Raw genomic sequence first — 17,098 nt, 5'->3', positions numbered from 1 at the left:
GATGAGCGCCAGCTCTAGCGGAGAGCGTGCCCCACCCGGCCGCAGCCAATCTACTTGTGCGCGGCGCTGCGGCCGCGAGCCCGCGTCGGTTCGAATATCCACGGCACGCTTCTCCATTGGGCGCGGATGAGTAGCCTGTCTCCTCGGCTCTCGCCGCTCGTGCACGCCCCGATTCTACGCCACCCTATTACGGCACTCAACCACTCATCTGCTCTGCGCTGCTGCACAGCTGCACGTGTTTTGCTTGCGTCGTGCTGCGCTTGTGCGCGTGCGGATGCGGCCCGCCAGGGGATGAACATAATCGAGCAGCTTAAATGTACCTACTTACTTACGCACAAGCTGCCTCTCTTCACGCGAAAGCCGGAAATGTGGCCGTCGCCCGGCTCTCGATTAGATAAGCCGGTTTTTCGTTGCATCGGACAAGTGAACGGGACCTCGGCGTGCAACGGTAATGAGAGTGTACGGCCCCGGCGCCACTTGAACGAGATTTTCGTCAAAAGTTCAAGTACCTTAACGGTAATTTTCCTCCAGCTATCGCCCGGCTGAGATAAACGCCTTTCACTCGGTGCTTGCACCGGACGGAATGTGAAATGTACCAGGCTCCGAAATCGCCCACTACTATAGCTGTTATGAGCGCGCATGGTCAAAGTATACTTGATACTTGTATACTATATATATATTATGCGTTGTAGAATGAAAGTGCCCGCGACGCCGGTATGGGCCAGCTGCGCACAGTCGAAAACAGTCTTGGCTGCGATTGTTATATTATCAATATTATATCATGATATATACCTATGTATTTCAACGAATAATTGTTCTATTATACGAAAGGCCCATAACGTACGTAGCAATGAGATGACGAATGAAAAATTGTAATTGTTATTAATCAATATCAAACCTAATAATAAAAAATTTGTTTTTTAAACTTGATCAGCAAAGGCAGTTTACTACCTTATCCTCAGCCGATCCGCCGACAGTTGATACACACGACACACGTGCAATGTGCATCGCGAATAAGCAGATAAGCTCCCCTCGCGCTCGCCACGTCGTGGTGCTCCGCTAGGCGGCGCGTCGGGCCGCGTGTGGCGGAAGGAGAGGAACGCCACATGTATGCCATATTTTTCAAAGCATGGAAAAATTTTTCATAAAATGGTACATCTCTAAACCCCAAAGTAGAAAAATTGACGTTAGGAAGTATAAATAAATCAGTTTACACTTTAGGAATAGAATAACTCCTTAGATTTGTACTTTAAGAAAGTTTAAATTGATGACTTTATACTTTCTGAAAAAGTTTAGATTGACAGTTATAAACTTTCCAAAAGTTTAAATTGATAATTTTCAACTTTCCAAAAGTATAAAATTTAATGAGACTGTTTCAAAAGTTTAAAAATAACATTTTAAACTTTCGGAAAAGTTCAAATTTGTAATTTCAAACTTTCTACTTTGGGCTTTAGAGTGTAAGAAAACTATGTGCGTGTTAGTATCGTATTTTGTGCATTAATAATGGATACAAGATTCAATAAAATGTGACGGTCATAAGCGGGTTGCATCTCACATCTCTCATTCTCTCTCTAATGAGAATAAGGGGTAGCGAAAATGTTGGCGATAGAGTGGGGACGAGCAAGCGCGGTTGCGAGAGCGACGCCAGAGGGCCAAAACTTGTAGAGCCTTTGAGCTCGTTACATCGAGAGAATTAATAAAGTTGTTCATTAGGGAATTCCACCGTGTCTTATTCTCCCAATATCTTCCAGACGCTGACCTGGAAGTCAGCAGCTTTACCAAGCGGATCACCTCCACGGACAGCTTCTACTGCATTTACTCTAAAAGTGGTGACATCTAGGCCAAACACCGTAGTACTACCTACGAGACAGTATAATTTGCTTTTTTTTCTTTTCAGAATAATCTTAAAGAGCTCTCAAGAAAGATAAGTATTCAGATGTCTAAAAGTCCGCCAGTGTTTATTGGGTAACTGAACAATCGATTACTTGAAGCTTTAATCTAAAGACAAAAAGTTTTCAAACATGATGAAGTACTTGTATAGTAATGTATCTTTTACTTGTATATTGATTTTGATGTATGCAATAGTTGCAAATATTAATGCTCAAAATAATTGCAATCAATCAACGTGCGAACAATTTTGTGGAATAATGAAATTGAATGGTACCTGCAGACAAAACGAATGTGATTGTATATTAGGAAAATGCAACGTAATATTCGAGAAAACTTGCGAGTATATTTGTAAGAAAGTAGAATTGAAGGGAGAGTGTAATAAAGATGGTTACTGCATTTGCAAAGCTGAACTCGAACTTTGTTATCCGAGCGACTGCGAACAACAATGTATGGAAGATGTTAGAGCTAAACAATGCATGGCGCAAGGTGGATTTGTAGTACCTGGTTTTTGTATGAAGTATGGCCCAATAAAAATGTGCACTTGCATTTGTAATCTTCCAGGAAAGAAGAACAAATTTTCAGTGCCACTAAGAAATCATTCAATGTTTTCTACCATTTACAATGCTAAAGAAGTCATTCAAATATAATCATCGCTAATTTTTGTAATTTTAAAATAAATGTAATGAATAAATTGCAATGAAAATACATTTTCAATGATAAAATTAACTCAGTGTTTTACTTCTTCATTTAAACTAAATTCTGTACGCAGAGTTTAAATTAATTGGAGTTCGTAAAGGTAGGAGGTCTTATATTAAACTAATGAATAAATTTCAGTCACAACTTAGACAATCATTTTTTTACGTTTTTTCTTGAATTACATGCTCAATTTTTTGCAAACGTTTAAAGATGTGCTAGAAAAAAATCAGCTCAAAACTTGCATTATTTTACCTTCCAGTTGCCACTATAATTGCAATTTAAATTTTTTATTTAACATATATACCATTTTATCATTGGATATAGTTAAGCTACAATTAACTTTTCGTCTCAACGGTATAAGCGGTTTTTTTTCTTCAAGATACTCAACAAAAAAGCCAGAGGACTATCATTTTTTAACCGAGAGTATGGAGCTATAGCCTGTTACCTTTGATAAGTTGCAAGTATGCTGTAAATAAATGAGCGCTAATGTGGCTTATATTATATCCACATAAAGAACGTTATCATTTGATAGCTTTGCTTTTACGCAGTGAATACAGTCTTTGCATCGTGTATTGAGCAAATTATACAATTGAGCTTGGCAACTTCAAAAAGTCTTCATGAATTTCCACGAAGATATATGAGCCATTCTTCGAGAAGTCAGACACACGGTCAAAAAAGCAAGGTCTTGTATTTTTGAGGGTACACGTACCAGAGAAAAATGTCTGAAACATAACGAATTTGAGTTTAAATTATTCAGCAGCTTTTGGCACTTCCAAAAAGAGTATAACATATCAATAGGTTTGGATTTGTAGTTCAGAGAAGATGTTATCTTCTAAAATTGAAAACCACGACCCAATGCTTAAAATTCATTTGAATTTTTTGGATAGCTTCTGAACTGTGTAAATCAAAATCTATATTGATATGTACTCTTTTTGGGAATGCCAAAAGCTGCTGAATAATTTAAACTCAAATTCATTATGTGATCATTTCAATTGGCTGATTTGAGATTTTGGTCCAAATCACAGATGCCTAAATTTTTTTTTTTTACGTGGCATTTGGAACTCGAATATTCATCGCCTCATCTACGCAAGCCTTCCACGCTGCCCTATCTTGTGTCAACCCCACCCAAGATGCACCTCTCCGATCGACACCCACCCGTCCTATTTCTACTAGATCCGCTTTTACGTTGTCCTCCCATCTACGTCTAGTCGTTCAGACATATTTGAATTAATCTCACGAGTTTTTTCGGTACACCGAGAAGTACTAGAATTTGATACATTTTGCTTCGTTTAATAGAGTCGTACGCTTTTTTAAAATCTATAAATAGTTGGTGTATGGTTTCGCAAAATTCCCACTTTTTCTCTAACAACTGTCTTATGGTAAACATTTGATCGCTCGTCGATCTGTTGCGCCGAAATCCGCACTGATAATCTCCTACTATATCTTCCGCGAATGGAGTGAGTCTAGCTTGTATTACGTTTGACAGAACTTTGTAGCACGTTGCTAAAAGTGAAATACCCCTATAGTTATTCCAGTCTGTCTTACCCCCCTTTTTAAAAATCGGTATAATGATAGATTCCTTCCAATTTTCGGGTATTGTTTCATTTTTCCAGATGGCACATACTAGTTTATAGATTTTGAAAGTGAGCTCGACGCCCCCATATTTGAGTAACTCAGCTGGTATAGAGTCATTTCCCGCGGCTTTGTTGTTTTTTAGTTTTTTAATCGCGGCCTCTACTTCTTGGTAGCTCGGTTCCTCCACGTGGGGTTCAGCAGTGTGAATTTCGTCCCCTAATTCTTCGCTATTTTCGTGCACGTTTAATAATTTATCGAAATAATTTTTCCACAGCGACAGTAATTCGTTGTCATTTGTTACGAGGTCCCCGTTTTCGTCCTTCATCAATTGCGCTCTACTTCTAAAATCCTTTCTGATGGCGTTAATCCCTCTGTACATTTCGCGAGGGTTATTTTCCTTACTGTTAGTTTCTATTCTCCTAATAAGATTCTTTTGATACTCCCGCTTCTTATTTCTGTAGATCGCGCTCGTCTGTTTCCTTACGTTAGAATACTCTTCTACGGTCCTATCGCTTCTATTTTGTAAGCTATATAATTTAGCCTTTTTGCGCCTTTCAAACCAGAGTTCGCACTCTTCGTCAAACCATGGTTTGCTCTTTGGCTTTTTCTTTTTACCCAGTACTTTGTTCGCGGCCTCTTTTACCGTTTTTTCGATGTCCCCCCATAATCTATTCGGTTCGTCATTCCTCTCCGGCGATGTGTTTGCTTCTTCAAGTGCCTGAAACCTGTTATTAATTTCTATCTGGTACCTAATTCGCTCTGTTCTATCTCGTAGTTTCTCAATATCGAAGCTTTCTACCTTGTTTGCTCGCTTACTATTTTGATTCGCTACTAGTCCAGCTCTTAATTTGGCTACTACTAGGAAGTGGTCCGAGTCGCTATCTGCCCCTCTGTAAGCCCTTACGTCAAGAACATTAGTATGACGTCTTTTTTCAATGAGGAAATGATCAATTTGGTTCTGTGTGGCCCCGTCCGGCGATGTCCACGTTGCCTTGTGTATGCTCTTGTGCTTAAAACACGTAGTTTTGATTATAAGATCTTTTGCCGCCGCGAAATTTATGACCCTAATACCGTTATCATTGCTGGCTTCGTGCAGGCTTTCCTTACCTATAGTAGGCCTAAACATTTCCTCCCTACCTATTTTAGCATTGAAATCGCCTAATACTATTCTTGTGTCGTAAGACGCGAACTGGTCGATTACCTGCTCTAAAGTTTCGTAATAGAGATCCTTAGCTTCTTCTTCTTTGTCCTCCGTAGGACAGTGTACATTAATAAATACATATCTATACCATTCACCTTCGATAATGATGTACGAGAGCCTATCATTGACGGATTTGAAACTTTTAACCGAATGTACGATGCTTTTGCTTACGAGAAATCCGGTGCCTAGAGATCCCCCACTCCCGGCCCCATACAGGTACGTGAAGTTACCCGATGCTAGTACTCCGCCATCTGGCCAACGCGATTCCTGTATTGCTACCAAATCTAGATTGTACCTATCAGCTTCCTTTACGAGTTCTTTAAACGCACCTGCTCTGTATAGACTGCGAACATTCCAAGTTCCGACCCTTAAGTCCCTTTTGGTTCGGATTTGATTTTTTTGAGCCATGATGTTATGTTAAACCCGCGCGCTACGGATCCTGTTCCGATCGCAGGTGAGTCCACCGTTCTAGAGGTGATAACCTCCATACCTCTCTAGAACTAAGTATGAGAGCCTTCCGACTTTGACGAGGACAGTGTCAATTCGTCGTCAGACACACTACGGTTTCATTCTCGCATCCTAACGCCCCCCTGCAAGGCAGCATCCCCTTTCGGGGCAGTTGTCATCGCTCCCGCATCCTCCTCGGCAGCAGGATTTTTGCCCATATTTGTAATGTGTGATGAAAGAGATAATGTGAAGTGTTTTTGTTGTTGTGGTGCTTGCGTAGTGTTTCTAGATGAATGCGTTCGACAGTGTGGGCTCATCACACCCACGCCTGTTCCTATCGGCTGTCCGCGGCTGCTTATTCAATTTATTCGCAGCTAACCTGTTTCTCAGGGGCTGTTCCTCTATCCGCAACCTAAGGACGCGCTGTGTAGTGGTGATAGGCACCCACCCGTCCGATCTGGACGACAACGCCCAAGACCCGCTTAGGGTAGCGGCATTGTAACAGACAGATGCCTAAATAAAATGTAAAATTTTTATCTAATTTTTATGTACTCGAAGCCACACTGAATGTTCCAATGGATACATTCTGAGTTTAGTTTTGTTAGATAAGACATTTTGCTCTATTGTCATGTTCATATAAGCAATATCTATTAATTTTTTTACTCAGATAGCATGACTGAATGAAATAAAAGTCGATGACTTGGTTCGCTCAAGTGAAATCAAGTGCAGTGTATGCGTATAAAATAAGCTTTGTACAAATAGTGAAGTAGCACAGTATCAAATACAACAAATTAGAGTATTAATGAAATCAAACTGATTATCATTAGCTGATGATTATGCTAACTTTTTAACCTCGCATTAGCGTCCCTCTATACCTTTGCCAGAATTTTCAGCAGGTTCTGCGCAGAAACTCTCGGCAGACGCGAATTTCCTGGCTCGAATCTGGGCAAAACTATCTGGGCAGAAATTACTGCAAATTAACTGCGCGGCCAGAAATTATGATGTAATTTCTACCATAGTGAGCCGCGTTTGCTGTTACTTCTCCCGTTCTCCGGGTAGTAGGCCAGGCTGTAGGGATTTGAAACTGCCTTATTGTGACATAATTTGTTACAGCAAACCGATTGTGCGATCATGTAAAGGATGATAAGCAGATGAAAGGGTATATGTTTTTCACTCGCATTTCCGTTCCTTATTGTTAGTCATTAACAATTTATTGCAAAAAAACACACGATTTTTGTCTTATTTTGCTTATAACTTTAAAACTAAAGGAGCTATCCAGTATGCCTCAACGAGATGATTTGTAGAGAATAAAAATATCTAGAAAATGAGAGGTCGAACGCCTCAATAGGATAATTAGGAAAAACCGAAAAATCAGGCGTTTTTTCGAAAATTCATAGCTCCGTCATTTTTTAGGCTGGAGCGCTTAAATTTTGGGAATAAGTAGAGATTATAATGTTCTTTATATGTGCAAAAGTTGGGTGCAGTCGGATTATAAGTTTGCTCAAAATCGTGATTCAAAGTTTGCGGTGCGTTTTTTCCGGCCGGTCTTGTATGCTGTACCGTAAGTTTGATTGACATTTCAAAAAAGGGTTGAAAAGTTGACATCGTGCACTACAAAACGTAGATTCCAGTTTTTCGATCAAGCGCCTGGAAGCATGCGAAAAACTAAATCGGCCGAGCGCGCTTACAGTCGAGTAGTGGGAGACGGAGCAAGGTCGGAGGAGAGGCGTATACATATATTTAGTCTAGGCGCTGAGCACTTTTCGTCGGACTTGAATAGCCAGTAGATCACCAAGGCTTTTTCTATGTAGTATTTTTGCCTCCTGAACACGAATTTCGAGGGTGGAATGCCCAAAAGTGGCGATATATATATATATATATATATATATATATATATATATATAAGCACTGGGCTCTCCGGTGACGGCTCCGGTTGCTGCTGCAGAGTGATGTGCTTGGCGCATCGTCAGCAGGGAACATTGCGTGCAGTTTTGCAGACTTTGCAGTTTTGCAGTGGGACAGCTCTCCGGTGACCGTCAAACTTGGAAGCAAGCAGAGCTCTCTTTCCTTAGAATAATAATAAATAGAGACGTATCAATGATTCTATAATGATTTTTTTCAAATGCGCGGTCAGAATTGTAATAATTCCAACAAAAGATCTGGAAATTAAATTATAAAATGTTACACCACATAATTATTGAGTGAAAATCTTTTACAACACAGGCTGCTTGCTGCTTTATAACACCATGCAATATAATAAGAAAAATATTTGGGGGATATGCGCCCAGCAGTAGTTTTTAACGTTTTGAAAGTCATACTTCCAGGTCATGTGTTGCTCGAGCGAGAGGGAAAAAAGTTGATTGGAAAGTATTGTTTTTCGAATTTTTAAAGCTGTCGAAAAATAATTTCCGCGTCTCGACAGATCACTATTAGGCAAGTTCAATGACTTTTACCTCCATAGAGGTTTTAAGTTATTGAACTTTCAAAAAAGTCCGCGGAGTGAGCACTATATCGTTCATCAAATTCAAATCGCAACGAGGCTTTTCTCTCCATGCCTGCATGTTGACTGTGTGATTTTTGAATGTAATAAGACTTTCAAAACGCTTGCAATAGCCAAAAAAGCATTGCTGAGCCTGAAAATGCCTTGAGCGAAGGTCGAAGAAAAACTGCGATATACGTCATATCATCTCATTTTTTATAAATCTATACATGTGTTTTAATTCAACGACGAATAATTGTATAGAACTTAAACATGATGGAAGATTAATTTTTGTACAAAATCTGTAAGTGTGTATCCTGACTTCAATGACTTTATGAATTTTCAAGAATTATAAGCTGCGTTTTCTTCCCTTGATTTGCGCCCAGTCTAAGACGCGTCTGCATCGACTAGATAACCTCATTTACAGTAGATCCTTTCAGCTTGGGGCCTCTCTCAGCTGTAGAGCAAAGTGGGCCATATAATTGCACCGAAGTCAAATTGCACTCTTTGCATATGTCTTTTGATAAAACCCAAGTAAAAATGCGCATTATAGGAATTAGTCGTATAACCATAAAATTATACAGCTGCAAGGTTGTAATTGTAATTTGTATGTCTTCTTATTCCAGAACTTTTTTAATTGGAAACTAATGATTATTTATTCCCGCACATATATAATGCATCGAAAATAAATTCAGTTACGGAGATTTTCAGACTAAGGAGGTCTCAAAAATAATTGAAAATTGATGTGACATAATTACTTTAATACAATATTATGTATATAATATATATGTTCGGTAAAAAATATTCTTTGAGATTATATATATATATATATATATATATATATATATATATATATATATATATATATATATATATATATATATATATATATATATATATCAAGCATGGCAATTTACATGAAACAATCCAATTTATAACAAACAATAAGAAATTAATTTATAAAATTAATTAAAAACCCATCAATCCACGAGAATTATTTTAACCGATTTTTTTCCCACTCGTATATCCTAGCTCTGTCGGGTTTTTGCACGGACATCCCTACCATCTTCGTGTAAAAATTGATCTTCATCCCACCTTTTTCAAAAATTATTGGACTGTTTGAGTTAGTCAAATTCGTTTCTACAGTAATCAAACCCACTGTTCCTGCATTCGCCCAGGCCGACCTCACCCTGTGACGTGGGGAAAACTTGCTACTGATCAAGAAAACCCACGCCAAGATTCAGTTAATATAGGCGAGTCATACTTAGGCATTTATTATACTCCCATGCGAAATTCCACGTCTTTCTTATTATCAAGATCACCTGGGCGGTCATCCAACCAAGAATTAATTGCACATGCCTACTTCCGTGACACTTCCAGCCCGCCTATTCGTACATTTTGTGACCCTTTCAATGATACCAGTTTCAAATTCACCTCCTCTGTCTGCGATTATCCGACAATTTATCATTATATTGTTACAAGTAACCATAATGACAAGGCTTTTTATATTTTTAAATAAATTCCTCCTATTGGGGCTTCAACGCGATACTCCATGCGCATGTTTTATCGCAGACATTGACTTTAAATTTATTAATCAAGGCAATGATCCCCACTTTCGTCTGGTAGTTTGAATATCGCGCCGCTGAAAAGCAATAATACCCGCATTAATTCTAAATACAATTATAAATGTGATAAATACATGACATTTACCAATGCAGTTATGAGGGCCATTGCCGAATGGTAAACAGTTCATTGGATGCCTAGAGCCTTCATTATCTTCGTTAAACCTTTCAGGTTCAAATATCTCGGGATTCGGGTAAAGATCAGGATCATGATGAATAGCCCAAACAGGTATAATGAGAGTTGTATCTGCCGTTGTAGTCACCTCCGTTCCAGTAAAAGTATACGATGCATTTGATCTTCTTTGCACAATACTTCCAGGTGGATATTTTCTTAACGTTTCTGTGCAGTGAAAAATTTAATAATTTTAATTTATATATGCTTCGAAACAAATTTGAAAAGCCCTATTCCTGTTAGATGGCATTTAACTTCTACTGCGCAATTTTTGCCTTTCTATACTTTGTCAAGATACTTCATTCTTTTGATGCTATCATACGTTAGCTTCCCGTTATTTTTTTCATTTCCTCCCTTATTTCGTTTCGAAGCTTATCTTGGATACTTTGATCGAATGCCATCTCATAAAGAGCATTACTTTTCAAAGCCAGCAGCGAAAAACGCTAAACACTGTCCAGCAAGAAAGTCATCACTGAATTCTATAAAAATTGCATCGTTTTGTTTAAAAATAATATTGGCTATAAGCCATAACAAATATTTACCTATATTGCTTATTTTATCGGGTTGATCCTGCAAATCCATTAATAAATCAACAAAATCGTTTCTTCGAATTTTATTGTTTCTCCGAAAGTCGACGATCTTTTTTGTTGATTTAGCGAAAAATTTGACGGGTTCGCTAGTTTTCAAAGGTCCTAACATTTCATAAATCCTTGGCGCCAATGATTGCAAGAGAATCCTGCTCACATTTGCAGAAAATCGCTCTTTTCAGCCAGTGCATTTGTGTCTAATCCCAAAACACAAACGCCAATAGCCTGTATCGTAATAATTTAGATGTCAGTTCACGAACTTCCACTGGTTCATCCCTCTCAGTTAATGTCTCCACGTATTTTTCGAAAGCGTCAGCACAATCAACAAGCAAATAGAACATTTCTCTGAGTTTACCAGACGTAAAGACATTTTGATTTACAGGATCAGCTTTAGGATTGACGTAGAAACCATGATCGGGAAATACATTGAAGTCTCTTATCAGTACATCTTTAATGAGTTCGGGATCTCTCATAATTAAAGACGGGGTTCTTATCCCATAAAATCCAATCATTGGTACTGTTTTGTACTCATCATAATATCTCTTCATGAGTAATCCCACGTGTATTTCACCGAATAGAACCTCCCTTAATTTGCCAAAGAATGGCTTAGCCCCAAGAACATTTTGTTTTTTCCAAAAGTCGAAATTATAGGTAAGATAGTAGTGCAGAATGGATAATAGCACGCCAAAAAGCGCTAAGATCTCCGGTGCTCCTACTTCCATTGCATTACCTGAAAAATATTGAATATTAATCTTACAAATAAAATACGGGAATCAACAATTATAAAGAATTATTTCTCAGTTATTTTCAACCTATACACAATTACTTGCAAAGTGCTCCAAATTCTTATAATTCGAACTGTTAAATAAATCTTGCCAGTAAATTGAATAGCAAAAGTCATTCATTCTTCCAAGTTATTAATCCCCAATCATTTACGTATACAGAGTAATCATATCTGAAACTTTATATAACTCATAAACTCTTTAAATATTCTGAACGATAATCACAAACGAGCAAGATACGACTGAATAAGTATAATATTTCTATACAAATACACTAATAATAAAAGAAATCATTTTTAAAAAGTTATTTTAATGAAGAACATATATATTATAATATATTTTTATAAGACAGGGTGACATGAGACATTAACGGAGGAATTTTTTCATTTGTCGATAATAATCAACTATAGATATAAATGCGTGTTTAATTGTAGGTCAATATAAAAAAATGCTGCCAATTCTTTGGCGCGTATAGATTCCTTCAACATTATGTATAACTTTAATATCAAAATTGTTTTTACTTCACACATAATTTTAGAAAAATTTGTTTACTTTTTTACATTTTAAACCTACATTTTAAACTTTATAAATATTAAAAAGTGATTGATATCCTCAAAATGATAATAGCATTACAATTAAGTGTAAATCTGTAGAATTGATTTGCATAAAGATTAAAATCCATCAATTAATTCTCTGTGATGATACCATATTATAAATACTTATAAAATTTAAAATGTATAGGTTTTAATTTTTTTACTTCCTGGTTTTCGGATCGCGTCACGCAGAAAAACGACTTACGACTTTTTTAGCTTTTGATGTTTTTCTCCAAATCTGCTGCTAATAATAGTAATAACCTTCGATAAGCATGACTTTTTTTAGAAAGATTCGACATTTAGTTTTCAAGTTATAACAGTTTCAAACAATTACACTTTATGGCGAATAATAAAATATTTTTTAGTTTTGAGGCCTCAGTTTTTTTCTAATAAAGCCATATTATTGAAGAAGTTGATGAAAGTAAATTGCTTAATATGTATATAAACTGAGGCCTCAAAACTAACAAATCGCTATGAAAACAACGCGTCCACGAAATTTAAAAACGGACTGTTTTCCCGTTATGTTATAATAAAAAGATGAGACTTAGTGGATTAAAATCCACTAAGTAGAAGCAGTAATACAGATGTACGAACGAATACATACACACAGACACACATTTATACGTACGTATATTTTCAAAAATCATACTTCCTACATGTTTTTACACAAACTCCAAAAATTACTATTACAAGGCTTACTATTTATAGGAAGGAAGTAAAATATATTAGCTACAATGATATTACTTTGATGCTTATAATATTCTAGATTACTAATTTCTCAAATTATTACATATATGAACATAAAAAAAATATTGTAACACTGAATACTTTAGTTTTTATTAAAGTATTTTATTATCGTATTAGGTGATTGCAAAAACGCATTTTATTCATTGAACTCTAAAAATGATTCATTTTAATAAAAATATTTAAAAAATTCAAGTCAATTGTATTTCAAACATTGACTTATTTGCAATAATTATAATATTTTTATAATAAATTTCATCAGAAGTATACGTATAATTGCAGTAGCCACTGAAATTCTGTGATTCTCCAGAAAAACTGCTCAAGTCTAGTTTTGTCGTAATTTATGCGTAAAACAAGTACTATTCATGTACGAATCTCGAAACAATGGCTGATTTTATACATAAGCATATACAAAACAAGATAGAAAAGGTTCGAAAAAATATTAACTTTTGTTAAGTACTGGTCAAAATATATATGTCCAAATTTTTAGTATTGATGTAGGCGAACCTCTGTGCGCAAGCGACTTTTTCAAAACCTTGAATTTTAGTGATTATTATTGATTTTTATATCATAACTTTTGAGTATATGTATGTGGACGAAAATGGCCCAAAATTAGTAGGCAACTTTCTTTTATCGCCACAATCAAGCCTCCAAAATCTGACAATGAATGAAGCAAATTCAGTAGTGTGTTAAACATCATATCGTACGTAATCATTGATTTTTCAGATATCATTCAGATATCATTCAGATAACATACAGATATTTCCCGCAATATTTTGTATGTATACTATAGAAATCTATAGTATACATACAAACTGTTTTTGTTTCGTATAGAATATTTGTAAGATCTACACGAATATGTTAGCAATCGAATTGCTCCTAACGTGTGTACATATTTACGGCAATGTTATCGTTCTCTCAGTGCGATATCGGCAATAAAGCAGTGCCGCGCCAAAGAAAAGCTCGGATGCGAGCAATATGTTCCCTAGTGGATATAAAAAATGTAATAAAGTGCAATTAAATATGAGAAAATATAATAGCTTACGGAGGCATCTCAGCTAGCTTCCACGCACAAAGCGCACATCAAACAATATTATATATTTTGCCCCAGGCCGTAAAATGATCATTTCCGCTCCGCTCGGATCCAAATTCCAAAGTTCTCCTCGGGTCCAAAAGTTTGCTCTCCCCAAGATAATCCATTTTGCGTCCTTGGCGCATAATGTATACTATTTGCCCCAAGGTCCTAAGTGCATCCGTTTGCTCAAAAGTACATCGCAAAGGGACCCGTCCGTACGGACGATTTCCTTGTTTACTATACATATAAAAGTTGACTATAATAGCGATATGCTCGAGGGCCCTTTTAAAGATAACAAATTCGAGTATAGATTTCAGTTTGGTATAATTTATTTTACAATTATTAAAGATGTACACGTTATGTACTATCATACATTCACATAGAAACTTTATAGTATTTAACTTTTTACAATCAAGTAATTTTTTCCTTACATTTACTTTGAAAAAAAAATAGTATAACGCTACTCAGATGTATTTCGTAATGAATTACATATAAATAGTCTTCATTAAAATCAACTTAGATTAGAAAAAAATTTATAGAACAAACAAACGTGCGCTCGTGTAAATCACAAAAAGAAATAGTATATTATGCAACGGGTACAGAAAGACTGCATTTTCAAAACGAGAGTTACGCTGTAACGAGTTTTGAAAATGCAGTCTTTATGTACAAGTTACATACGATATTTTATACCACGAGAGTAGAAAATTCACATTAATGTTGTAATTTTGAGGTTAGAGTGGTATAAACAATGATTAAAGTATCTCCTTGACGAGAAAGCTTTTCCTCGGCATTGCCCAGTAGTTATTACTAGCGCATTGCGTCTATTGGCAATTCGCTTGAAATTATATGCACACCGATGCATCATTTTACAATTGCTTTAATATTAATTTAGAAAAATTAAAGACACGTGTAAAAGAAATGATTTCGTGAAATTTTTAGCCAAAACGATTTAATACTTGACATAATGCGAGACCTTTCTAAAATTCATTATATTACGTCTTGTGAACGTCTCGCATTTTCTTTTATACAAAAATGATCTTTCATTCACAAAATTTACTGACTGTATATTATTTATCCGTGGAGTATTACAAAGCTTGTAAAGTTTCGTACCAATACTACAACTTTAAATACATTTATTTTTCAAAATCATTATCGTAGTAAAGTCTTTAATGTTTGAGAAAAGTAAAGTTTTCGAGGTGAAAACGATAGAAAAAAAACTATGATTTTTTATATGCTAATTAACTTTTCTCAAAAATAAAAATTATTTCATACAGATGTTATTAACTACATATTTACATGTAAAAGTTTGCTACAGTGGAATATATTATGTTGCAAACATTTTATAACATTGTAAAAGAATTAGCATCTCTAAAATATGACTGAGATAATTTTGAATGTGATTCAGCTTCTCAACCTGACTACAGTACTACGATTAATATACAATGTACAGTAAATTTTGGAAAATAAAAGGATAAACAAACAGAGAAAAGTTATAATTTGTCATTTTTACTGCCTTAGTCGGTAAAGTATGACTGCACCCAAATTCCCATTAACTCTTCTTGTCTCGCTAAGAATTGAGTTGATGTAGCGCGTGATAATCCGCCGCGGGAATTCGATGGTGAACACGATGATCACGATAGAAATGGAACCACTAGGTCCTCTTTGTGCTCAACTTGAACTTCGCCTAACGCCATCACAGATTTCTGCATAAAGTCTGTAATCTATAATTTTGAAAGAAAATTATTAACATGCCTCCATTCTGCAATGATTTTGTAATGAGTCATACGTGAATATAAATATAAATCATCTAATCTTTACGTTGTAAAAGCGAAGAACACGAAAAAATATCATGCCATAGAAACTCTTTTCATTCAGTTATACATTTTAATATAATGCACAATGTCAGAGTTAAAAAAAACTTACAAGTGCCTTATCACTCTGAGTTATCGGTTCTGATGACAGAACTCGCTCTGGAGCTGGTATATCTCTTAATAGGCAATATGAGACATCTGGTACTTTGATTCCCACAGTCTCTATTCGTTTTGCATATGCTCTTGATCTTTCCAAATATTCATGCTGTTCCAAATTATGAGAATCTAATGCTCCTACATCTATTATATTTCTGTAAAAATTAATAAACTTTGTTTAAAAAGTTTTTAAACCGAAAGAGAATTTTAAATACAATGAGGGGTAAAAGTAAACTTTGTAAAATAAGCTTACGCTGCAGTCTCATGAAGAATTCGATTAAGTGCGCTTTGCTCATCTGTCTTTTTTGGTACTGAACTAGCATATTGACTTACATAGTCATCGCTAAGAGATTAAAGTAAAAAACATTCATTATAACAAATCAAATGTTCAATTCTGAATGAGTCACAGAAATATGCAAATAAACCAACCTATGAACTCTGGGTATGTTGGTGTTGTTACTGACAGGATCAACGAGTAAATGTGTACGTTCATTCACTTCGCCACCCTAGAATCAGGAAATATAATACGATAAGAAAGATAAGAACCTTAAAAAAAGTTAAACCAAAAAGTAAACCTCATTATTGTACAGATTTGTATCTGCGAGCAATTGCAAAGATTACACTATAACACAGTAACTCCGGAACTTCCATAGGAGCATATCTCGCTCCTTGATAAGACAGTGTATCAGAAGCATATCCAAAAACGTCGTTTCATATAAGTAAAGTACGATAATTTGTTATGGTTTTTACCTGCTGGCTATTGTCCTCCTTGCACAGACTGTAGCAGCACCCCATTTTGCGAAAATTGCGTTTAAAAACTTAGAGCCACAAGACAACGGCAATAACGACAACCCCGGACGGGCCGTTAAAAAATCATGTTTTCGTCTTTATTTCAACTTTGCACTTGCGCTACCTAAGTATAAACAACGTCGCAGTGCGTTGAATCAGCTGTCGTCGACTCACTCTATATACCATCCATGAACCGAAAATACACACTACATCTACACCGCTTTGCATTCTTTGAAATATGCTCAAAAATACTGTTGATGCCGGTAATTCTCGTCAGGAACTCGTAAAGACGCGTCAGTGACGGAGTAATTACTCTTTAAACTTTTTAAATGCATGCCTCTGCAACATTTTAATACAAAAAAATTTAGATCTTTTATACCTACTTAAAAAATTGAAGAAAATTAATGTAATTCTAAACTTAACTATAAAGTTGTGCAATAAAAGCCGCGCATTTCCATAAAGGAAACCTTAGGTATACT

At 36.0% G+C, this 17,098-nt stretch overlaps 3 protein-coding genes and 1 pseudogene across 4 annotated transcripts; 1 reads left to right on the top strand and 3 right to left on the bottom strand.

The window, feature by feature from the left end:
* The first annotated feature begins 1,606 nt into the window (after positions 1–1,606).
* Positions 1,607–2,616, top strand: LOC107980967. Of its 2 annotated transcripts, none has more exons than XM_016984771.2 (2): positions 1,607–1,826; positions 1,898–2,616. In XM_016984771.2, the coding sequence occupies exon 2, from the start codon at positions 2,022–2,024 to the stop codon at positions 2,535–2,537; it is 516 nt and encodes a 171-aa protein (XP_016840260.1). In that variant the 5' UTR covers positions 1,607–1,826; positions 1,898–2,021; the 3' UTR covers positions 2,538–2,616. The 2 variants fall into 2 exon arrangements, with proteins under 2 accessions (XP_016840260.1, XP_031782181.1); XM_031926321.1 differs by having other exon boundaries at positions 1,630–1,829.
* Positions 2,617–9,202: 6,586 nt separating this feature from the next.
* Positions 9,203–10,263, bottom strand: LOC116416767 (cytochrome P450 6B3-like; the record flags this gene model as incomplete). Its single annotated transcript, XM_031926332.1, has 1 exon — positions 9,203–10,263. A coding segment is annotated over one exon (381 nt), but the record flags the coding sequence as incomplete, so codon positions are not given.
* On the bottom strand, positions 10,236–11,393 carry LOC100120214 (annotated as a pseudogene).
* Positions 11,394–14,170: 2,777 nt separating this feature from the next.
* On the bottom strand, positions 14,171–16,854 carry LOC100120184 (ragulator complex protein LAMTOR1). Its single transcript, XM_016984060.3, has 5 exons — positions 16,581–16,854; positions 16,260–16,336; positions 16,084–16,173; positions 15,787–15,985; positions 14,171–15,584 (listed from the first exon to the last, which is right to left on the bottom strand). The coding sequence occupies exons 1-5, from the start codon at positions 16,623–16,625 to the stop codon at positions 15,495–15,497; spliced, it is 501 nt and encodes a 166-aa protein (XP_016839549.1). The 5' UTR covers positions 16,626–16,854; the 3' UTR covers positions 14,171–15,494.
* Positions 16,855–17,098: the final 244 nt, after the last annotated feature.

This window comes from Nasonia vitripennis, chromosome 3 (assembly GCF_009193385.2).
Source record: "Nasonia vitripennis strain AsymCx chromosome 3, Nvit_psr_1.1, whole genome shotgun sequence".
Classification (NCBI taxonomy): Eukaryota; Metazoa; Arthropoda; class Insecta; order Hymenoptera; family Pteromalidae; genus Nasonia; species Nasonia vitripennis.
Note: the sequence above shows the minus strand (reverse complement) of the source record. Positions and strands in the feature narration are given on the sequence as shown.